The following is a 25,328-nucleotide window of genomic DNA, read 5'->3' as shown; positions in this document are numbered from 1 at the left end:
ACCCATCTGGCCCTGGGCTTTTTTTGGTTGGGAGATTATTAAAGACTGCTGCTATTTCTTTAGGGGATATGAGACTGTTTAAGTCATTCATCTGATCCTGATTTAACTTTGGGATCTGGTATCTGTCTAGAAATTTGTCCATTTCATCCAGGTTTTCCAGTTTTGTTGAGTATAGCCTTTTGTAGTAGGATCTGATGGTGTTTTGGATTTCCTCAGGTTCTGTTGTTATGTCTCCCTTTTCATTTCTGATTTTGTTAATTAGGATGCTGCCCCTGTGCCCTCTAGTGAGTCTGGCTAAGGGGTTTATGTATCTTGCTGATTTTCTCAAAGAACCAGCTCCTGGTTTGATTGATTCTTTGAATAGCTCTTTTTGTTTCCACTTGGTTGATTTCAGTCCTCCTGCTGTCTACTCTTCTTGGGTGAATTTGCTTCCTTTTCTTCTAGAGCTTTCAGGTGTCCTGTCAAGCTGCTAGTGTGTGCTCTCTCTGGTTTCTTTTTGGAGGCACTCAGAGCTATGAGTTTTCCTCTTAGGATTGCTTTCATTGTGTCCCATAAGTTTGGGTATGTTGTGGCTTCATTTTCATTAAACTCTAAAAAGTCTTTAATTTCTTTATTTCTTCCTTGACCAAGGTATCATTGAGAAGAGTGTTGTTCAGTTTCCACGTGAATGTTGGCTTTCTATTATTTATGTTGTTATTGAAGATCAGCCTTAGTCCNTGGTGATCTGATAGGATGCATGGGANAATTTNAATATTTTTGTATCTGTTGAGNCCTGTTTTGTGACNAATTATNTGGNCAATTTTGGAGAAGGTGCCATAAGGTGCTGAGAAGAAGGTATATCCTTTTGTTTTAGGATAAAATGTTCTGTAGGTATCTGTTAAATCCATTTCTTTCATAACTTCTATTGGTTTCAATGTGTCTCTATTTAGTTCCCATTTCCAGGATCTGTCCATTGATGAGAGTGGGGTATTGAACTCCCCCACTATTATTGTGTGAGGTGCAATGTGTGCTTTGAGCTTTACTATAGTTTCTTTAATGAATGTGAATGCCCTTGCATTTGGAGCATATAGCAGAGGATGAGCTCTCAATGGGAGGAAAGGCCCTTTGTCTTGTGAAGATCATATGTCCCAGTACAGGGGAATGCCAGGGCCAAGAAGCGGGAGTGGGTGGGTTGGGGAGCAGGGTGGGGGGAGGGTATAAAGGGCTTTGGGGATAGCATTTGAAATGCAAATGAAGAAAATATCTAATAAAAAATATTTTAAGTGTTTACACATGATAATTCTCAAAACTGTTTTAGAAAGTTCACCAAGCAAGAAATGGTTGAGAAAATATATCTAACTTGGCAATCTCTTTTTAAATTTGAAAATTAAGAAGAAAAACCCAATTCATAGTTTAATTCTATTATACTAAGGTGTTTAAGAGTAACCAAATTTCTATAATGCCCCTATGAATTTTTATGACGGCCATATTGTAAACGTGCTCATCAACTGTCATCAGCCTTACTGCAAAAGACTCTGCAAACATCACCTCAGGTGCAAGCTACAAAGGGGATAAACGTCTTCCAGGAATTACATTGACTCTGTTTTATACAATGATGTCATACTTTAATAACCTAAAATCATATAATACTTTGTGAGTATTTTTAAGAATAAACTATGCGTTATAAAACACTATGAGAAGATATCTCAGATTTCAGTTTCCACCTGTCTCTCAATGTAAAATTAAGATGACATTCTGAAAAACAGCATGTCTGCTTTATTTCATTAAACAGCAACATAATATAAATGTAAATCTTACAACATAAATAACTCCAGGGATCTGAGTAAGATGAAAACACAAACATTCCAATGTATATTTAAAACAATATTAACATATGTCCAGAATCAGAATAAAACATGCCTAAGTACATTTATTAGACCCAGTTAGGCAGTTTACTCAGAAATCCTACAGCAGACATAGCCAATGCTGAGAGTAACTATGTAACTAAAGTCACAGCACTAGTTTACTTCTGTAAGAATGTGTCCATTGCCTGGTTAACAGTATTTTAAGAAACAATTTTTCTTTCAGAAACATTTAAGAACAAGACACATTTTGAGAGAGTTAAACAGGAAAGAGCAAAAGGGCAAAGTCCCACAAGGAAGTAAGAGTGACAGTGTATGTGTCTCCCTCAGAGACTCTGATGCCATCTGACAGATGTAAGGACACAATCACTTGGACTTACTGTCACTTGTATTCTAATAAGGCTAGTTATATATGAAATACCTAAGGAAAACAGTCACTTCAATTTTAATTCAATAAGCTGTCTTTCACATCTCAAGCACATAGCATATTACTTAAAGCACTGGTTCTCAACTCCGAATGCTGTGACCCTTTAAAACAGCTCTTCATGTTATGGTGACCCCCCAGCCATAAACTTATTTTGTTAGTACTTCATAAGTGTAACTTTGCTACTGTTATGAATTGCATAGCAGCAGCAGCAACAATAGCAGCAGCCAGCAACTTGCTATATTATGCACACACTAAAGCTTCACTTATAATCTGAAACATTAGGAGTAGAGCATAGTATCTGCCTAATGAAGCCCCCAGCTAACCTGTTAGTCCAACCATGCTAAGAACATGCTCATAAATGAGAAACCGTAAGTCAGGAACACTAGATTCCAATCACAGATTCACTACTAGCTGATTAAGTGATTGAGGTAAGCTTTGGGAACATTGATTCTCTGTAAATTGGCAACCAAGATAATTTTTGTAAGAAGTGGTTGGAATGTTATAGCCATTGGAATTTTAGCTGATAATAAATGAAAGTTAGATCCTTTTATTACAGGGTGGCTCTGTCAGAATAATAATGTCACGGTGCTTACAACAACAACAACACCAAAAAATCTAACAAGTAGATTTTTAAAACCATATTCTTACCTTCATTAACATACTCCTACACACCTAGTATATAGTAGATTACAAACAGGTAGGGAGGACACAAAAATATAGGGTATAACTCTATAAGCTTGAAACTTCAAATGAGCAATGTCACAAGCACTGATGGGTGCTTCCTAAACTTTTCCCACCCATAATTTCTTTTCGTTCCCCAAATTTTTACACATATATATATATATATATATATATATACACATATATATATAATAAAATAGGTATGCAAATTTGATATTTAATAAGTGACATATTTTGTTATACATATACTTTTATCATTTATTAAAGATGAACACATATTTGCACATTGATGGGATAGAGATGCCTGTTTATTTTTGCATATTTAAATCGTGGTGGAACATTTGCTATTTTTAGAACACAGAACATCTTCAAATCTTTCAGGTTTGATCAGCTGATTCTGTAATTATCAATACTCATAATATACTTTGTCTGTTTTACAAAACTGCATAACTACATTTAGAGCCTACGGAGGTTTGATTAGACTGGCCTCCATAGGCTCATATTTGGTTCCTAATTGGTAGAACTATTTTGGGAAGCACTAGGAGATGTGGCCTTTTCAGGTCTGGAGTCTCTCTCTGCTTCTAACTTGTGAATCAGGATGTAGCTCTAAGCTATTTCTCCAGCATCAAGCTTGCCTGCCTGGCACCATTCCTCCTGCCATGTTAATAGACGCACCTCTGAAACTATAAGTAAGCCCTCAACTAAATGCTTTCTAGGTTGTCTAAGTCATGCTGTCTCTTCACAGCAATAGAAAAGTAACTATGACCTAAGTTGATACCAGGGTTTAGGGTATTCCTGTGACAGAACAGACCATGCTGCTTTCTGGAGAAATATGGAAAAGACTGGGGCAGGAAAGCTGTTGAATGCTGTGAACAGGATTTAATAGGTCACCCTAGTACAAACCTGGAAGACAGTAGTGCTGAAAGCAATGTGGATTATATAGGCCCAGCTCAAGAGGCTTTAGAGGGGAATAATATTAGCAACTAGGCTAGAGACCATTGTTGTGATAACTTGGCAAAGATTGTGGCTGCTTTTTGCCCTTGTTCTAAGAATCTGCCTGAGGTTAAGTTGAAGAGTTTTGGATTAATGTCCTAGTAGGGGAAATTTCCATAGAGTTTAGGATGACTCTATTATGCAGTATTTAGTGACCACTGATAGGTAAATCTTCAATGTAAAAGAGCAAGCACATTTTGAGGATCAAAAGAGCACTGGAGGATGTAATGTCAAATTGGAGCCTTGGTCTGTGCTGAAAGACATAAGCAGGTGGGGGCAATAAAGAGGGTAGAGTCCACAGGGCAAGACCCTACCCAGCTAATCAGGCAAGTTGTAGAAGAAAAGGCCTAGGAAGTGAAAGAAAGTTTATACAACAAAGAAAAGCATCAACAAATCAAACTTTATGCAAACGTAATTCAAGGAGTAAGAGTAAAGGGACTAGACTCTTCTTCCTTGGTTAAGGAAAGCTGCCTACACCAGATGTGTGACAGGGGAGTCCCCATATGGAGGCCTGGTGAGGGCTTGAGAGGAGCTGGTTTTTTTTGTTTGTTTTGTTTTTTAAGTATGTATATTTTTTATTGGATATTTTCTTTATTTACATTTCAAATGTTATCCCCTTTCCCGGTTTCCCTCCCTCCTGGAAACACCCTATCACATCCTCCCCTCCCCTGTTTCTATGATGTGTTCCTACACACTCCAACTCAATTCCACCTCCCTGCCCTCAATTCCCCTACACTGGGGCATCTATCAAGCCTTCATAGGACCAAGTACCTCTCCTTCTCCCACTGATACCTGATAAGGCCATCCTCTGCTACATGTGCAGCTGGAGCCACGCGTATACTCCTTTGTGGATGGCTTAGTCCCTGGGAGTTCTGGGTGTGGGGCGGGGAGGTTGGTTGGTTGATACCATAGGTTCTTCCTATGGGGTTATAAACCCCTTCAACTCCTTCAGTCCTTTCTCTAACTCATCTATAGGGGACCCAGCGCTCAATCTAATGGTTGGCTGACAGCATCCGCCTGTGTATTTTTAAGGCTCTGGCAGGACCTCTCAGGAGACAGCCATATCAGGCTCCTGTCAGCATGCACTTCCTGGCATCCACAATAGTGTCTAGGTTTGTTAACTGTATATGGGATGGATCCCAGGTGGGACAGTCTCTAGGTGCCTTTCTTTCAGTCTCGGTATTTGCTCCTGTGAGGAGTATTTTGTTCTGAGAGGAATTGTTTTAACAGCTTCACTTTAGTGAAGTCTGGATTATGTTAGAGACTCCAAGATGTTGCAGATGCCAGAAGCCTGCAATGTCTATTGAGGAAAGCTGCATTCAGGAGGGAGAACCAGCTCAAGAGAGAGAAGTATGTTGCAGATAACAAAGAGGAGAGAAATGGGTGATATGTCCATCCAAGCTCTTTGATATTGGACTCACAGCTGCGGGATTTGGACTTTGCCCTGCTCGGTTTCAGTCTTGCTTTTATCCGCTATTTCATTATACACCTTTTCCTCCATTTTAGAATGGTCCTGTATATCATGTGCCATTGTATGTTGGAAGCATATGATTTGATTTTGATTTTACAAGGAGGTCACGGGAAATTTTAAAATGTAACATCCTGACATATAATAACTTGAAAAAAGAGGGATTTACATGCTTATGTGCTGAGGAATGATGGTAGGAAAACACTTAAAGTCTTTATTTCCATAAGANCAGAAAACAGCATGTGCAATAAGAATAACTCACAATATACAACAGTATGAATTTATAGTGAGGTGCTGTAGGCATGTCCTGACAGCACACACACATTCAGTCTTGCTTTTATCCGCTATTTCATTATACACCTTTTCCTCCATTTTAGAATGGTCCTGTATATCATGTGCCATTGTATGTTGGAAGCATATGATTTGATTTTGATTTTACAAGGAGGTCACGGGAAATTTTAAAATGTAACATCCTGACATATAATAACTTGAAAAAAGAGGGATTTACATGCTTATGTGCTGAGGAATGATGGTAGGAAAACACTTAAAGTCTTTATTTCCATAAGAACAGAAAACAGCATGTGCAATAAGAATAACTCACAATATACAACAGTATGAATTTATAGTGAGGTGCTGTAGGCATGTCCTGACAGCACACACACAGCACATACTTTGCTGGTTTAAGTCATATGAATAACTAAGGACACACATTAAAAGAAAACAGGCATTCAGGCAAGTGACTCGGTGAAAGGTTCCTTCCTATCTAGCATGTGTATTTTTCTGTAATTTCCTTTAGTGTTACAATAATCTTAGTTTACACTACAATTTATTCTTTAAAACGTGCTCCAAAATGTCCACTGCCTGGGAAAGAAAAGACATCAACAGTCTAACAGGACGATCTGTCCGCCCATTTTGCTGTAGAGGCCTTTGCTTCACAGGGACACTTACCAATCTAACATCAATGCTGGTAGCTCCGGCATCCAAGGAGTTTTCAATGAGCTCTTTCACAACGCTGACCACTGATGTGATTGTCTGAGAACTGGAGAGGAGGCGAACTGTCGCTGCAGGCAACTGTTTCATCCTAGCTTGCACCAGAGTAGCTAGAAAAGAATCATAAGGAGTGAAAATAAGAATGGCTAAACAATGCTGACTCTCACAGAGCAGACAACACTAGATGACATTGTTAAGAGCTTACCGGTGTTGAGCCACTACGTATACAAGGCTGAATTTTAAACTCACAGAGTAGAGATAACTAATTTCTTACTAATAACCTTAGATACAGGTACCATCACCATCTCCGCTTAGTGAGATGACTGGGACATGCAAAAAGAAACTAAGTTCATTCAGTTATTAAAACAGGGTAAAGACTTTATACAGAAAGTCCTGAGATATGTAATTAGTTACCTCTCACCAAGTACACTGTGACCCAACAGCACTAAAAAAAAAAAAACAAAGCAAAACCAAAAAACCAGGAGAAGTAGATTTTCAGGTAAGATGGCAGACTGGTAGCTACCTCCACATGACTGGTCAAGTAGAAGAATCAGAATAAGAAAAAAAAAAAAAAAAAAAAAAAAAAAAAAAAAAAAAAAAAAAAAAAAAAAAAAAAAACAGATCAGACACAGAAGAAGCCGGAGGGAAAAAAGGAAAGAAGAAGGGGGTGGGGGGAGTGTCAGAAGGCCATTTGTTTTGAACTACAACAAAATAATCAAAATAAAAATGTTTAGCTGGTAAAAAATAAGACACAATGGACTTTATTTACAAAGAGAGAAAGAGAAGAGCTTCGGGAATTCACATATGCAATGGCAGAAAAACCAAGTACAAGGGAAAGCATGGGCAATCCTGAAAAATGATCTGAGCCAAAGGCAGCAATACAGTCCTGCTCACAGCAGGGGGAGGGGGCAGAAGACCTGCTCACAGCAGGGGGAGGGGGCAGAAGACCCTTGCAAACAGATTCTCCCCTTGAAACAGATTAGGTTTGAGTCAAGAGCGATCTACTCACCAAGAATCCCCAGATACTCAGGAGGAAGACAAAGCCAACACATGCACAAAGTCGGAGTTGTCAATCGAAAACAACAAGCAAGATTGACAAAGCCCTAGCCAAATTAAAACAAAGATTCTAATTAATAAGGGTAGAAAAGGAAAAGGTCATGTGACAAGGGCTCAATGAAATAATGAGGGTCATTTGGTTATACTTAAAAACATATAATGGTGGTTTTGTTGTAGCTTGTCAAAAGACCCTCACTCACACAAAGACCAGAGACATCATCGTTGCAAAACACATGGTGATTTTTACTTATCCAACATTCTGGGAAAGCCCCTCTCAGCACGCATGCCAGAGGAGAGACCCAGAACAAAGAAAGAACACACTTTTTATACCTTTCTAAGGGCCAGATATAGGCACCAGGGTAGTTTGGCTTATTTTAATTGGTGTAGTCAATAACCTTTAAGACATTGGTTGGTTTATAGAGGGTGACTCTCATTTTTTTCTGTTCTTGAGGTTTTTAGTGTGAGGCAGGGCAGAGGAACTGTTAATCTTGTTTTGGAAGCTTAGTAATTTTGAGTGTTAAAACTATGTTTCTATATTTGTTTAGTCAGCCAGTTTTTTATCTGACTCTGTACTTGGCCTGCTAGTACAGTTTGGAATGTCCTTTTGAAAGGGGAAGGTACTGGGTGGTCTTGAATTCATTTTGGATATTACAGTTACAGTTAGAATAAAAATGTCCCCAGCAGTCTCCCATAAGTGATTTCAAAATCTGTCCTACTCCCATCTAACTTTGATATAAATTCCAGTCTTTGTGTTTGCCTTTAAGATGCCTTACTCCTGAGTTCCAGCATGAAGAGAGTTTCCATAGGCTCCAGCCCACTCTTGGTCTGGCCATCAATTAAAAAAAAAAACCAAAAACCAAAAACCTAAAAGTTTTAATTGGCCTAATCAGAGTGGTTAACTATTTCAGTGGATCATTTCCCCAGCACATGAGTGCTGGGAACTGAACCCTGGTCGTCTAGAAGATCTCTTAACCTCTGAGCCATCTCTCCAGCCCAGGGAAAGCAATCTTCTGGGAAGGGGAAGATGGTAAAAGAGGACAATGGAACACAGGTGTCTGAAAGCAGGAGGAAGGAGGAAGGGAACAAACGCACAAGCAAGACTTGGGAACAGAGAACTGTGGTCTCCCTGCCCCTGGGGATCATGGTTCAAGTTGGGCAAAGGTCACTGCCTCATTAGCATGGGGAAGCATTTCACGAATCTCAACCGCTAGCTGAATGGGTTCTTACTGGTAGAGAGGAAGTTGAGCCTGTAATCTGACTAAGGCTACATGACATTCTAAAGGTAGAGATGTGTAGCGGTTTTTGAACTCCCGGGACAAGTTCAGAGAAGAGGAAGCCCTGCCAATGAGGAAGTCCTCCATACTGTGCTGAACTCAGAAGGCTATCCCGACAATGGTAGGACTTCGACCTTAATGAGCAGGGCAACAGGGGAGGGGAAAGAACTAGAACAAAGTGTAACACTCGTATGAATGAAAATGCCATAATAAAACCCATTATTTTCCTGCCAACTTAACAACTAAATAAAACAGAAAGTTCACAACAGCATAAGTGTGAGAAAACTGATGTTTTTCTCTTTTTCTCTCCAAGGGTTTTGAATATAATATGTATAATTCTGATTTCCTTCCTATTAAACTTCAAGTGCCTGGCTGGGGCCGCCAGGTCAAACTCAAGGTATTCCTATCAAATTAACTCCACAGTCAACCCCCAATGGAATGAGCTCCTATGTCATTTTACTCAGCAGGCTCCCGTTAAGCCCTGATAAACTCATCTCATTCGTGGCTTTACACACTTTCCTTATCATCAACTGTACAAATATGCATAATTGGTCTTTAGAAATTTTTGTTTTAGGTTAATAAGCAGAGACAAAAACAGAATGACTGAATGATTGGGCATAGGAGCCTCTCAAAAGTTAGAGCTCTTTACCTTAAATGTCCTGGTCCACGCCCACCATATCAGCTCACTGCGTCACTGAAAACAGGAGAATCAGAGACAAAGGCATTTTAAAGACTTCTTAAAAACCACCAGTGAGCTGTCAATAATTTAAGAATGATAAGGATGGCTGTATGAGTGTAATATGAGCTATGCCTGGCAGGCAATGATCACACAATGCTGGCATCTTGAGGTATGGATAACGATTCCATCATGTAACAGCTTCACTGGTACCTCATTAATCATGCAGATGTTTTGAAGTCTTACAGTGCCTTTATAGAGCATGGAGCCGTTTGGATTGGCTATCAAGAATCTCAAATCACTTTTAATCCAAATTAGTCAAACCCCAGACCTAAAACATGTTTCTAGTCATGATGGGAAAAATCTCTGTGCAGGTAACAGAGGTCCTTTGCTTGATGATCCAACAAGGAAACAAGTTTCTATTCAAAAAGAAACAAACAACTCCCCCCCCCAATTTAAAATGAAAATTTTAGTACTTAAAAGACATACAAGTGGATTTTTGCTGTTGGTATGTAGAGCTTGCCAGCTTGGAATTCACTGAGTAAACCTCAAACTTGCAGTAATTCTCCTGTGTGTTAGCTCCTGAGAGTTAGAATTAAAGGTGTACATCTGGGGGTGGGGGGGTTACATCTGCTTTTATTTATGCCTAACTTCAGAAAAGATTTTGGGAAGATTAGCTTGACAACACGTAACTCCTTTAGAATGCTAAGAAGAATTTTGTTGCTGTTGTTATTTAGGAGAAAAGACCAAAAAAACTGTAAAAACAAAACAAAGGAGCAAAATACTCTAAGAACTTCCTTAATTCCACACAGCTAACTATGTATTTAAACAATGAACTGAACCTAAGGAAATCTAGTTTTAAACAAAATGATACTGCAAAGCACAAAACAAAAAGTCAGTTTATGATTCTTTCTCAGGCAATATAAGAGCAGCTGTCGTGTGAGGAGCTGGTAACTGCGGCAGAACTGAGGCCGGGCACTGTAACAATTATGCCAGGATTGTAGATAAGCTCCTGAGAAGAGGATAACTTAATAATTCACCCATATTTATGCCAACATAAAGAAGACAAAGCTGACTGTCACAGCGGGAAAACAAACCAATGGTCAAAACCCAGGTCTTAAAGTCTTTATTGAAGCAAACTTAAATTCCTCTGCAAAAACAAGGCATTGCCTATAAAAATGGTGAGATGGGTCACTGGTTTGTTCCAAGGATCAAAGTAAGAACTTTATAAACACTAGGCATGGATAAAGGCACAGAAAAGGACAGACAAGGATAGAGGAGTACCGTAATGAAGCCAACTACTTTGTATATTAGCAGCAGAAAAAACAAACAAACAAACAAAAAAAACAAACTAGGCACAGAGGTACATACATAGCTACAATCCTAGGTCTTAGAAGGCTGAGGTAGGAAGATGAAGTGTTCAAAGCAGTCCTGTGCTTAATAGCAAGATTCTATTGGAGGGAATAAAATATCATAAATGGCAATTACTATTTTCTGATACCGGAAACTGAACCCAGAGGAAGTCCTAGAGGCTTCTTGGTTCCTCTGCACTCTTCCAGGGCACAGGAAGGGGATGCCACCTATGAGTCAAAAGATAGTCAGTCAGTCCCTCACCAGCTCCTGAATCTGCCTGGGTCTCAGCCTTGACAGCCTCCAGAATTGCAAGAAGCCTGTTGTTTATAAGCCTCCTGGTCTGTAGTTCTTTATCAGCTAGAATAGACAAAGGCACAAGCACTTTCACCTCTCTTTGTCTATCCAGTCTCCCTGTAAGCATGCTGATCTGAAAAACAAAGACTAGCCATTTCCCTTAGCCCTCTTTTTGCTTTTCTTTTCTTTTCTTTTCTTTCTTTCTTTTTTTTTTTTTTTTTTTTTTTTTTTTTTTTTTTTTTTTTTTTTTTTTTTTTTTGTTTTTTTTTTTTTTTTTTTTTTTTTTTTTTTTTTTTTTTTTTTTTTTTTTTTTTTTTTTTTTTTTTTTTTTTTTTGGTTTTTCGTTTTTTTTCCGAGACAGGATTTCTCTTTATAGCTCTGGCTGTCCTGGAACTCACTTTGTAGACCAGGCTCGCCTCGAACTCAGAAATCCGCCTGCCTCTGCCTCCCCAGTGCTGGGATTAAAGGTGTGCACCATCACGCCTGGCTATCCCTTAGCCCTCTTAAGACAGCAAATTTCTCCTTTTTTGTGACCAAACTTAAGGAAGTACCTGTATCTAGTGTTACAAATTCCCTTCCACCAAATCATTTCTAAAATAGTTGCCAAACAGAATATACTGTACCCACCTTTACACAAGTCTGAGTTCAACAATGCCCTCTGCAGACGCTAATCCCTTTCCTTGGGACCTATGTTGATTTTTTTTCTTTGTTTTGGTATTTAGAATCAAACCAAGGGTCACACAAGGCAAGCACTTTCCTGTAGCTATGTCCCTAGTGAGGGACCATTATCTATCTATGTCCCTAATGAAGGACCATATCTATGTCCCTAGTGAGGGACCATTCTGTTCACTTCCCAGACAGTTGTATCCATCTATCTCTGATGTCTTTGTGTTTTCTTGGTTTTCTTCCAAGGAATACGACCATCTCCCAACATAAATCTGATTGGCCACGAGACAGGCATTTCTAACAATTCTTGCCACTGCTCCCTCAGGTGAGTATCTGTAAAATAGACCTTATCATCTTGCCTCCCTCATCCTTTCCACTTAGCCTTGTTGTCTCTAAATAATACATTAGTATTGGTGGTCACCATAGTCAGTCAAGAACTCCATTTTCCTTTGTTATTAACTCTTTTTGTACCCCCAGCACCCAGCTTCCTCCTAATCAATCAGTTACAATATCCGTCACAACAATCCTTTCTGATTACTTTCGGAATAACCCTTCTCTCTCCCATACTCTTTAAGTACTTGGCTTGCATCATGCAGAGGATGTCTGTCAAAACCTTATCCTCAACTACATAGCTTTTTGAGTACAAAGAATCATATAGTATATCTCTGAATGAAGAAAAAAAAAAGGCAAGTTCAGTATTTTATTCCTGGTAACCAGTCCAGGATCAATGCAAAACACTAGGAATAATTTTAAACTAAGTGCCTGCCCTCTCAGCAAATTGCCAGGATCTCAAGTTCCACTATAGGTTTACTTTTAAACTGGCCTGTATATCATATCATCCCCCAGCCCAGTGTACCTCCTAACCTCCAATTCATCCCCTGTCTTAGTTAAAGTTTCTATTGATTCGACGAAACACCATGACCAAAAAGAAAGTTGGGAGGAAAGGGTTTACTTGGCTCATACTTCTAGATCACAGTCCATCACTGGACGTCAGCACAGGAACTTAAGGAGGGCTAGAACCTAGAGGTAGGAGCCGATGCTGAAGCCATGGAGGAGTGCTGCTTCCTGGCTTGCTTCCCCTGGCTTGCTCATCCTGTTTTCTTATAGAACTCAGGATCATCAGTCTAGGGATGATGATATGGGACAGCACCCACAGTGTGCTGGGCCCTCCCTCACTGATCGCTAATTGAGAAAATGACTTACAACTGCATCCTCTGGAGCCATTTTCTCAATTGAGGCTCTTTCCTCTGATGACTCTAGCTTGTGTCAAGTTGACACATGAAAACAGCCAGTACATCCTCTGATCTAGTATACCTCCTATCAATGTCTGAATTCCAGGGTCTTATTTATCTTCCTTCTAAATATCATACTTAGATGACCTAAAAGACAAGATAAATATTATTCTATCTCAGAATTGCTTTCTCTCTATGATTTGCTTGGTAATAAAATTAATAGCCAACATAGGAACTTCGTGGACTATCTTTTATAATCCTCGACACACATTACACATCTATGACAATGGAATGTAAAAGCTTGTTAACTTGCAGAAGATTACCATATTACTAAGACATATGCATATTTTGGCTCAGAAGGCTACACCTCAATACTTTCCAAGCAAGCAAGTTAGAAATCTCAACAATACTGTAAGAATTCCCACCATATACATGGCACCTGCTCCTTCCTGAGTTTCTTAGAACATTCTTCCCAATACCACTTCTGGTCAGCCCCTTAGTATTTCTCCTCTGAACGACTCCAATAACTACCAAATTGATATATGGACTTAAATATTTGTAAGTTGTTTCCATAATTAAAGTATCTTTGCTATCCTACTTTAAATTTTTAAGATTTTTCAACTGCTAAGTATGTTAAGTCCAAATTCCCTACTACCCTATCTCTCTAATTTCATCCCATTTTCCAAACGTACACACAGTACTAATCTGGTCACACTACAATGTGGCTCTCTTTACCTAGATGTGATAGGATTTCCCGGGTCACATGACATTTTTCTGGGATGTCTTGTGTCAGTTCCCAAAACTCTTCTTCCATATTCCAATCTCCCAAGAGATTAGGCATCCCTTCATTTTTTTAATTCAAGCTCATAAATGGCTATTTTATTTATCTGTCCCTTCCTCCTGGCTCACACTGCTTTGAGGGCAGTGAATCTATATTGAAAACATATTCAGGAATGTGGCATATTATTAAGGGGTGTGCACTTAAAGACCTCCTCTGAAAAGCCAGAGGGTTGATGTCAGGCTTACATGTCCCAGCACACAACACATGGAGTGTGGGAAAAGAATTCATACCTACTGAGGACAATCCTAGTGTTGGAACAGTCCTAGTAGTGTTAGAAAAGAAGTCATGTTTACTGAAGCCAATCAACAGTCCTGGAAGTATGCTGTGATCAGAAAGAGAAACTGGTCTACAAAAGCAAAAAGATTAGAGAGCTTGGATTTTAGGGAGAAAACAGCAAATTTTACAACAGAATAAATCCAACCCAACCATCACACAAAACCAACACAAATAAAAGATACCTACACACACATACAAGCATTCTGTCAACTTTAAAATGTTTTTCAGAGTTATTTCTGAAATAAAACTGACAAAGTTTTATAAATACAAATCACCAAGGTTAAAAAAAAAAAAGCACTTTCAAAGATGATTTAGAAAGAGAACGGATTAATCAAATCTTTTTTTTCTCCCCTTCCTCATAAAGATGAACTTCTGGTATTCACATCTCTTCAGGATGTACACTGTCTTCATTGGGAATAACCACAAAGTAATACCTTTTTGTGTGAGACAACGCACAGCGCTACAAGCCGCTACACTCTCTAGCAAGACAAAACTTTCCCACCTTGAACCCCAAGGGTCTGAGCTCCAACTACTGCCGAGCCAGCCCAGAAGGCTTGAAACGCGTGCGCGCCAGCCCCGCAAATCCGCACCTAGCCCCGGGAGGCGCCTTCAGCCTCCCCGAGCATCACCGGGCACGCTCGTTCGCGGTGACACTACCTTCTAACTCGCATTCACCACCCACCGCGGCAAGCACTCAGCAAACCCCGAGCTGCACGGCCTACTTCGCTGGATGTCCTTCCGACCGAAGCACGGCTGCGCTCAGCGGGACCGGCGCTCGCGCTCCTCTTAGGCCCGCCCACAGCAGGAAGTGGGATTGGCGCGGCTGGCAGCCAATCGGCTGCTCGCAAGAGCAGCTTGGCAGCCTTCCGGAAGCGGTGGGGCGCACCAGTAGCGCTCTAGCGAGAGGACCTACCGTGGCTGCCGCGGGAATTGTCCTGAGACCGGCCAGGAGCTGGCGGCCCGTAAGCTCGAAGGCTTCCTGGAGCTGCGGCACGGCCCAGAAGGTCTGCGGCAGAGCGGGTTCCTGCTGCCTCCGGGGCTCGCGCTGTGCACCCTAGGTGTCCGCAGGTGGTCGGCGCGCCGCGGAAGTGCAGCGGTGACTGGGGCGGTGGGTGTGCGCGGGCGGGGAGGGCCGGGTAGGGAAGCCTTTGCGGCATAACCTGCTGAGAAAGGTTTTCTAGTCTAGCATAGGTGGCAATGTGAGGCTCTTTCCAGCGGGTTTGGGTTTTTAATATTTTACGTTGTGTGGGATGTTCGAACTATTCACCTTTAAAAGTGCATTATAGGTACTTGGTTATTATAGAAGCAAAATTTACGCGAGACTTTCCCTTAGTGTAACTTTCATCACTGCCTATTCCATACATCTTGAGAAGCCGAAAGAACATTTACACTCCAGAAACACTTGCGTAGCCGGGTGAAATTCCTTTCTTCAAACACTGCAATAGAAAGGATTTTAGGTATCTTTGAATAGAAGCTGAAATGTATTCTAGCGCATTTCCTTCTGTCAGACAACACCCATTTCAGTTTGATTGTAACAAAGTAAACTCTTAGGCCTCTTCAAAACTGTATGCTCACTATAATTGAGTACTAATACTAGTTCCTTAGTGTTTCTTCCTGAACATAAAAGGAGAAAGCAGGTGGGTGGGGGCGCGCGGAGGTAAATAAATAAGTAGAGAGTTTGGCTAAAGAAATATTGAGAAGGATTCATGACTTTAACCTAGTTGTGGTACAAATTTGAACCCCTAACCCTATAAATTTTTCATTTTACATCAATAACTTGTTATTTCTAGGTTCACTATTCAAATGGGGCACACAGCCAGACATTAATGGCTTATACACTTGTAATCCCTCTACTCTACAGGAGGATGGATACCTGTGAAAATGAGGGCAGCCTGACCAACCTATAAGAGAGAGAGAGAGAGAGAGAGAGAGAGAGAGAGAGAGAGAGAGAGGGAGATCAAAGCAAAATGCTTTTGACCTCTGACTATGGTTAAAATGTTCCATTACATGTTAGCATCTTGCCACTCAGACTGGTTGGGCCAGTTCTGTCCCCCCCCCCACACACACACACACACACATCTTTTTTAAATACTATTTTATTGGTGATTATTATATTTGGCAAAACTAGCTCCACAGAGAAATAAAAGTAGTATGCGGAAAGCTCATAAAAGAAAACAAAAAGATGACCTGAAAATACAAAATGGGCTAGACTACCATGGGAAGGGGAATGAAGAGAGCAGGAGAGGGAATACCCTAGAAATGTGGTATAGGCATATATTGAAACATCACAGTGAAACTGCTAACTTGAACAATTATATATTTAGCTCCTGGCTCTCACTCTGCTTACATTTTACATATATGTAATTTTTTTCTTTTTTTAAAGAATTTTGAAATCGGGTATTGCTATGCGGCTAGGCTGACCTCAGATTTTGGCAATCCTCTTGAATGCTGGGATGACAGAACTGAACCAACACACCTGGATCCAGTTTGAGCTTTCTTTCCCATTATTTCCTCTAGTTAAATTGACAGGCTAGAAAACAAGCTTTGGAAAAAGAAGCCATACAAATAAGCTTTGTCTACCGAACAGTAGTGACAGCCGGCACTGATAGTTTATTGCTTACGTTGACATCTGGAGAAGGCAGATTTTGGAGGTCTGTGTGCTCCAAGTGAGAAGGGGAGAAAATTGAAGTAACGTTTTGTCATGTCAGAATGTGGGTGTTTAGGTTTCCGACTATGGCACTGTTGATTTCTTTCTTTCCTGCAGAGCAAACATGAATGTTGGAGTTGCCCACAGTGAGGTAAACCCCAATACTCGTGTAATGAACAGCCGTGGTATGTGGCTGACATACGCTTTGGGAGTTGGCCTGCTTCATATTGTATTGCTCAGCATCCCCTTCTGCAGTGTTCCTGTTGCCTGGACCTTAACAAACATAATACATAACCTGGTAAGAACCCCATCTTCTTTTCAATATGGAGAGCTCTAAGATTGTGGGTCAGGGAGGTAAGGAGAAGGAAGCAGTGAGACACTATTTACTGAGTACAGAGCTTCAGTTTGGAAAGACGAGAAGAGTGGAGATAAGTTACTGGTGGTTCCTAACAGCACAAAGGTACTTAACACATTGTCAATCAAACCTATAACGTTAGTGGTGTTTGGACAGCACGCTGCTCTTCAGTACTGGGATTTGAACTTGGCCCAGTGAGTGTCCAGCAGGCTCTGGGCTGAACTACACCTCCAGCCCAGCACCTAGGGACTTTGTTAAGAACTCTGCATTCTGTGCTGTAAAAGTCACCTATTTAAAATGTACAGTTCCATACTTGGCATTGCAGAGATAAATACATGTATATAATTCAGTGATTTGAGATAATATGAGTTAATTTTGAAGAATTTTAATATTGGTTAGTATTTTTTTCCTTGTCACAATTTAACATTAGGCCCATTTCTACATTATAATTTGGGTTATTACATATTGATTCACTAGAATACTTGAACATAAATTTATTTTGTTTATTTAATTCAAATCTAATAAAGACCTTTGGTTTGAATCTTTGCAAAGTTTTTCTAAATTGTTTAAGAATACTTTATTCAGTATAAACATTTTAACTTAAGCACTTTTCAGCGTTTTATGGTACCTTAAATATTTCTTGTTGATTTTCATGCTCCTATATTAGCACTAGCACTACAGATTGTTACCAACTTCATTGACTACTGAGCATGTTATTCATCCTTGCAAATTGATCACTAGGAAGAGAACCCATCCAACACTGAAGCCATCCAACTTTCCTTAACCTTTAAGTTATTACTAAAGTAGAATAGAAAAGGAAACTAAGTCCAAACTGATTGTATACTTGCCTATTAGAGCAGAACAGAAAAAAATAAAATAAAGGAAATGGGTTTTTATGTTAATAGTTAATTTACATATGGGATGCTGGTGAGGTTGATGATCAGGATGCTGTGTTGGTAGAAATGAGAAGTAAATACTTCTTCCGTTTTAAGCGATAGACTTTGGTAGACATCACTGTTGTACTTTCTTGTTCAAGAGGTGGAATCACTGGGCGTGCTTGCACACAACATTGATTAGGGAGGCAGAGGAAGGTGGATCTCTGTAAGTTCAAGGACAGCTCGGTCTACATAACAAGGTCTACATGGTCAGGAAAAGGAAGACTGCATAGAGAGGCCTTGTCTTAGAGATAAAGAGGGAGGTGAATATCTCACCATCCTGGTTGTCTTCTCTTTTTCCTCCTGTCGAGTCTTCCTTTTATCGGCCCTTTAATATTAGTAATCTCCTCTGGTCCTCTTCTCTGATTCTCTTTATGCTGTATATTCTATCCAGATCATTCTACCTACCTGTATTTTCAGTTTCTATCTATAGACTAATGCTTGTATTTAGATCCCCTTACAATTGAAAGCAAGCATTTAAATGGAGTTTGTTTTAGTCCTGATTTAACCCTCACCACACCAGTCTGTTCCTAAGTTCCCTCTAGATCTTATCTTAAGGCTTTTACTGCTGACCACTGAATTTCAAAGGTAAAACAATGTAATGTCACCCTGACCTTTTCATGAGCAAAGGAGACTCCAGTAATAGCCACTCCAAGAAAGTTAGGTAGAAACCTGTAATGTCCTGTGCAAAAAGGACATGGCCACTTCTATATTGTGTAAATGCCTTTTCCTATGTATGCCCTATTTACCATTTCACTATTAACTTGACTACAGCATCATTTATCAGAAAATTATCACAGTGGTTTTCCTCTTCATGTCTCATTTCTACCCTCCTGTACTCAGACTTTACTTAGAAATATTTTTTAAATGTGTATCTACACAAGGCCTATTATAAGTCCTTTGAAGAGTCTCCTTTGTGTTTATAATAAAATCCCAAGCTCTTTGTGTGGCATAATTATTCTGTTCACCTAGTCTCTAAACCAAATATAGGCTGTAGGCTTTGTCCTAGCAGTTTGGAAAAAACAATATTGTTGTTACCTTTTGCCTTGGCTTCAGCCTTTCTGTTTCCTCATTCTGCCAGGCTGATTCCTGTCCAACAAAACTGCTCAGATTTCTCCTCCTATACAAATCTATAGAACCCTCTGCATTCGTTATATATTCATAATAGTTTTGTAGTTAGGAGGTCAATCATAACTGTTCATTTACTTTGGTGTTTGAAACAGGCTCTTGCTCTGGCCCCAGGCTGGCCTTGAACTCTTGGCATTCATCCAGTTTCAATTTTCCAAGAGCTGGGATTTCACGAGTGAGCTGACAAATCTGGCTTCTTTATATTTTAATCTCTCTGTTCTCTGTTTACTGAATACAGAAATTTAAGTGTATTATAAATACCATTTTCATTCCTGCCTTCCTTGTTTAGAAGTTGATTGACTTGAGATTGTGTCATAGTACACAACTATGAGCAAACAATGGTTAGCGGGCACAGTATAGGGAAGCATGTTTTTCATTCATTATTAGTTCAGCAAACTAAAAACCAAAATAAAACAAAACTAAACTAAATTTAACCAACCATAGATAGAGCAACTACGAGACTGCAATTGAAGGTTTCTATTGAAAATAGCTCCCATTTTAGCCAACTAGAATGTGATAGGTGAAGCTTTATTTAAGCGTGTGGAAATGGAGCTAATCACTGTAGTACAGAAACCATACTGCTCTTAAGAACCTACAGTGATGACCTTTATTTGATGCTACAGTTCATTCTTTTATTTTTTAATATATATTTTATTTTTGTGTATGTGTCTGTGTGTTCACACATACATTCAGATATCTGTGAATGCGAGAAGAGGGTGTCAGATCTCCTGGGAGTTACAGGCAGTTGTGAGCTGCCTAACATGGGTTCTGAGAACCCAACCTTGGTCCTCTGCAAGAGCAACAAGTATTACTAACTGCTGAGGGGTTTTCATACACACACACACACACACACACACACAAGTAATTCCTCTTGCCTCACTACAGTTAATTTTTGAAGATTATGTTAATAACTTCACAGGATTATCATTGCAGCTATAAAATGAATGATACTCTCTTTGAGTCAATAACTATTAAGTGCTAGTATACCAAACATGTATTTTCTTTTCCTAATTATTTTGGTTTATGAATAATAATCATTAATACTGTTGTATAAAAGCTACTAAAAGTGAGCATATTAAAAGAAAAGATACAGTCAGTAAAAATGTCATTTTATGTGATTATGTGCATGTTGCGTGCACATTGCTGGGAATAGGTTGGAGCATCATAGATACTAGGCATACACTGCTAGAGAGTTAACTATACTCAAGTGCAGATTTTATCCATTTCCATTGAAAAGGGTAAAAACTTTTGAGTATCCCATTTTAAACACTAGTGAGAGCAATGTGGTTCGAAGAAAACAGCAAAAAGATTGTGCTTTCCCTATATTCTAAGAAAAAAAATGTATTGGAGAGTAGTTCTTTTTTTTCATAAAACAATAATTTATCAAAGTACTTTAATACTTTCATATAAAACTATACCCATATTAAATAAAAAATCATTTATATCCTCTATTAACTAGTGCAGAGGACTATGAGAACATTTTTGTTTCATGAATTTTAATCTGTTTTCTCAGTCTGTCTCTGACTTGATTTATTGTCCTTGAAATAACTGTTTGACGGTTTGTTTCTAGTTTTTAGTGCTTGAGTTAGAACCTGGGGTGTTCTATAGCCTAAGCATGCCAGGTGCTTCAACACTAAACCACACCCTAGCTTTATAGCAGCTTTATTGATGAGTGATCTATATAACAAAATCTACCCATTTTAAACATGTAGTTGAATTAAACTTTTAAAATTTTTTCTAAGAATTGCATTCTTGAATACTGTATTTACACTATTTCCTCCCCATCCCCTCCAACCCCTCCATCACCACACACACACATACAGACACACACACACACACACACACACACTCCAATTCACAACCTCTTGTTATTGTTGCATATACATATATATGTATATAAATACAGCCTGCTGGGTCCATTTAGTGTTCCTCATATGTGTATGTGTTGGGATCAGATAACTGGTCAGAGGGCTCAGACCTGGAAAGGACTAGGGCTTCTTCTTCGCCTTAGATCGTTTGTGTTCCTGGATGAAAGACACACACTGCCTTTATATTTTTTAATATGCCTTAGGCAGCATAGTAGCTGGGTAGCTGCCTATCCTCCATGCTGTTAGAATCTTCTTTCCAATCAATAACCCCAACTTATCACATACTATTTGCTCTGTTCCATCTTGGCTGCTCTTTACCCAATTGGGCAGTGCTCTGGGCCACATTCTCCTGGCTTTTAGCTCACCGCTGCGGCCGCCTCCTCCTCCTCCTCCTTCCTGCATATTCTTCTTCCATGGCAGCCTCTCTGTCTGCCCTTTGACTCCTTTCTCTCCAAGCCTGCAAACCTCAACCCCACCTCTGTCTCTTCTGCACAGCTATTTGGTGTTGGCATCTTTATTCACCAATCAGAATTATCACAGGGACAAGGTCCCAGGGGCTACATGCAGACTCCAGGTCTTGGGGGCTGCACTTAACATTACAGTAGACGGTAAAAGCCAAAACCTCAACACCACCCATGTTGGCATATCAACTACTGTTACATTGTTTAGGCAGTCATACTGTTTAGAAATCATGAGTGCAGTTTCTCTGCTGTGTATAGAAGACACTGTCTTACAGCAGATATCCTGGATCTCTGACTGTTACAATCTTTCCACATCCTCTGCTACAGTGTTTTCTGAGCTAGGTTAGTGTAGGGATTGTGTTATACATATAGGACACCCTACAAGCAGTTGTTCTATGCATTTTTACCAGATTTGGATTTGTGTAATGGTGTCTGCTGCAAAAGGGAGCTTATTTAATAAAGTGAGAGTTACACTCACTATGGGTATAAAAGGATAAGAATGCAGTTAGACATTTCTCAGCTTTAAGAAAGTGGCAATAATAGTAGGTTTTCTAGAGTCCAAGACCTAACCAGCCAAGAATGCTTCCAGGTCAGTTCCAGCTGGATTCCTCCAAGTCCTTTATCTGAAATGTGTAGTGTATTCAGCAATGGGAATTTAAAAGTTCTGGGAGGCAGCAAAGGTTAGTGGTAAAGGTTCTTGAATACTCTTGACCAACACCTTAAAGGGCGGTTTCCTATGACTGGAGTCAGGGCTTTGTTAGACAGTTTATAACTCTTGGAGGGAACATTATCACCCCAAATGGCAGAATTAGTTCTTAATTTCTGAGACGTTATATACTTTTGAGAATTTAAAGAACATACTTTGTGTCTCAATGTTCCTTTTAGTGTATGTAAAAATGGCTTCTTGGCATTGGTAATAAAAACACACCTTGGTTTAGTATCGTCTTCCAGTGTGTCCAATAGTTGGTCTGTTCTAGGTCTTATTCCTCAGGTATTAGGGCCAATGGAAAACAAACACGAAAATAACAGACCATTGCACTCAGAAAAAGAGCCGAAGTCTATGCATGCGCCTAAATGGGGAGTATTCTGGGTATGAGTTATATAGAGGTTTCTGCCCTACCTCTCATTACTTAAACTTTCTTTCTTTTTTTTTTTTTTTTTTTTTTTTCACCAGCCCTCAGAAAAGTGGACTTTCCCAGGCTAGAGATACATCTTGTTCTGTTTCATATGCATACATATTCTAGGTCCTCTACACATAAGCCACTCACTAAATATCTGTTAAGAACTTTGAAAGATATGTTTTTTCCACAACTGCTCAGGTATTGCTGGATAAATTTTCTGTCTGAATTACCTTCTTTTTCCTTTTTTCTTTTTTTTATTGTTTTTTTTAATTAATTAATTTTTTTACACTCTATATTTTACCCACCCTCCAGCTGTTCCACATCCCATACCTCCTCCCTATCCCCGGTCTCCACATGGCTGTCCCCATCCCCAACCCTACCTGACCTCTAAACTCCCTGGGGCCTTCAGTTTCTTGAGGGTTAGGTGCATCATCTCTGAATGAACACAGACCCAACAGTCCACTTTCTCGGCTCAGTCAGCAAAGGGCTTGCTGCAAATTACATTTTATTACACATTTTCAATGAATTTTTTTAATCAATGTGCAAAATAATGAGTTTCACTATGACATCTACCATACAAATACTAATGCCTTGTTCATACTGCCCTACCCCATACCCCTGCAACCGTCCAGTTTCTCCCCCAACAGCCCCCTTATGCTTTGACTTCATATATATGTTTCTAAATCTACATTCTATATATGAGAGAAAACATGCATGTTCTGTTAATTCTACCCAGTAGCCCTCTGTCATGCCCTCCTCCCTTTCAACCCTTGCTCTTTTGAAACATATGTATAGTTGCATATTTTTCCCATTGCATTTCATGTCCTCCATATGCAAATATACTCAAAGCTAGATTTTATATGTTAGAAAATGCAATATTTTATCTTTCTCTTATTACCCTCTTGTTATCCCTTCCCTTTTACAATTTATCTTATTTTTGTCAATTTTATGAAACACACACAAGCACACGCCTGTTTGTTCATTCACTAGTGGTGAATAAAACTATTATGGTATATATACACCACATTTTATCTTATCACTATTCTGTTGATGAGCATTTAGGCTGGGTCCTTGTGCAGAGTGCAGTAATATAGAAGTAGTATATGTTAACGTTCCTATTTGTTTAATGAACATGTTCCCGTTGATTGTCCATGTACTGGTTTTCACAAATGAAACATGCCCCAGAAAGCTTTATACTTCACAGATACTGAACACAACTTTTCACTGTTTTATGAAAACCTAACTTGTTAGTTTAAATCATATACTCTTTCACAAATAGCCTAGAGCCATCATGATGCTTAACTGTCAGGATGCATTCTGCATTTGATTCCCTCTGATGTTTGCTTTTCAGGGGATGTATGTGTTTTTGCATGCAGTAAAAGGAACGCCTTTTGAGACTCCGGATCAGGGTAGAGCAAGGCTGCTAACTCACTGGGAACAGCTGGACTATGGAGTACAGTTCACATCTTCTCGGAAGTTTTTCACAATTTCTCCAATAATCCTGTAAGTGGTAGAAGTGTTAAGAGATTATGCATTAGATAAGAAAATAGTGTTTATTTATCAGATTTAATTGACTTTTATTAAGAACTTTTATCAGCAAGTAGAGGCAATAAGTAGAGTCATGAGGGACAGGCACAATTTTTAACAATTGGTAAGAAACCAGTTTTTACTTGAATCAATATGGATAGAAATACTACTATTCATCAGTGAATATAACATTCTAAGATACACAGATTAAAAACATTCGAGTCTTTGTTTCTTCTAAGGAAATTATGAGTACACTTTTTTGTATCACATATCATCCTAAAGAATGTTTTGCTGATGATAATTATAGATTACTACCCAACTATTCTGATAGCTCAATTCAAGCTTGGTCAGATCTTTAGTGTAAGACTAACATGGATTGAATTCTGTATCATCCATTCACCTTGGTTTGCTTGGGCTGGGGATGAAGCTCAGCAGGAGAAGGCTTGTCCAGCATGCACAAGGCCTTGAGTCTGATCCACAGCACCATATGAAACCAGGCATGATGGTGCACACTTGCACTCCCAGCTCTCAGGAGGTCAAGGCAGGAAGTTCAAGAACTTGGTCATGCCTGTGTAGCCAGTTGAAGCCTGTGCTGGGCCACATTGAGCTTTTCTCAGTGCCCCACACCTAACCCCTCCCCTAAAAATCGAAGTGATGGTAGCTGACTTAGTGGCACTTACCATGAGTTTCTAAAGAACAAGTCAGCTACACTGTACAGCTGTTGGACTCTACTTTCCTCTCAATACCTACATCTCTATTCCCCGAATTTGAATATTTTATTCCTAACCCAGTTTTTACCTGTTTTTGTGCTTTTGCTCAAATTGATTCTAAATGAAATACCATTTCCTCTTTTCTCCCTTGGCTCTATATAGGTATAATTGAGAAATAAATACATATTTTTTATGAGTTTTAAGAGTTCATAAGTACACAGATGGCTTATAATATGACAGTAGTTTGTACATGATATGTATCACACATAACTTAATTTTAACACTATAGCTTCATACATAATACTATATCCATGATAGTATCAGTGTAGTCTGAATTAGGTGAAAAGACTTTGTAAGATAGGTAAGTTTTGGATAGATACATTCACAGTAAGGACATTTTCAAGAGAGGATCTTAAAGGAATAACTTTTTCTCCTTCAGACTTTTTAATTTTTTGGAAATGAGTTTTGTCACATGTAAAAATTAAACTCAAAAAGAAAATGTCTCTAT

At 39.3% G+C, this 25,328-nt stretch overlaps 2 protein-coding genes across 16 annotated transcripts in view; one reads left to right on the top strand and one right to left on the bottom strand.

Moving 5' to 3' along the window:
* Positions 1-14,868, bottom strand: part of Pms1 (PMS1 homolog 1, mismatch repair system component) — a 104,413-nt gene extending 89,545 nt beyond the window's left edge. For 2 of the 13 annotated variants that reach the window (XM_029479061.1, XM_029479084.1), the window contains exons 1-5: positions 14,726-14,840; positions 10,895-10,986; positions 9,380-9,424; positions 7,410-7,503; positions 6,359-6,510 (exon numbers count right to left, since the gene is read on the bottom strand). In XM_029479061.1, coding sequence (XP_029334921.1) covers positions 6,359-6,510; positions 7,410-7,452 — 195 coding nt within the window. In that variant the 5' untranslated portion in view covers positions 7,453-7,503; positions 9,380-9,424; positions 10,895-10,986; positions 14,726-14,840. The other 11 variants (XM_029479064.1, XM_029479062.1, XM_029479070.1 and 8 more) reach the window with 11 other exon arrangements.
* A 67-nt stretch (positions 14,869-14,935) lies between these two features.
* The window catches only part of Ormdl1 (ORMDL sphingolipid biosynthesis regulator 1), a 16,574-nt gene continuing 6,181 nt past the window's right edge, over positions 14,936-25,328 (top strand). Inside the window, exons 1-3 of one of the 3 annotated variants that reach the window (XM_021166066.2) lie at positions 14,936-15,072; positions 16,833-17,013; positions 23,935-24,086. In XM_021166066.2, coding sequence (XP_021021725.1) covers positions 16,840-17,013; positions 23,935-24,086 — 326 coding nt within the window. In that variant the 5' untranslated portion in view covers positions 14,936-15,072; positions 16,833-16,839. The other 2 variants (XM_021166075.1, XM_029482511.1) reach the window with 2 other exon arrangements.

The sequence above is a fragment of the Mus caroli genome, chromosome 1, assembly GCF_900094665.2.
Source record: "Mus caroli chromosome 1, CAROLI_EIJ_v1.1, whole genome shotgun sequence".
NCBI lineage: Eukaryota > Metazoa > Chordata > Mammalia > Rodentia > Muridae > Mus > Mus caroli.
This window is presented reverse-complemented; position numbering and strand designations above follow the sequence as displayed.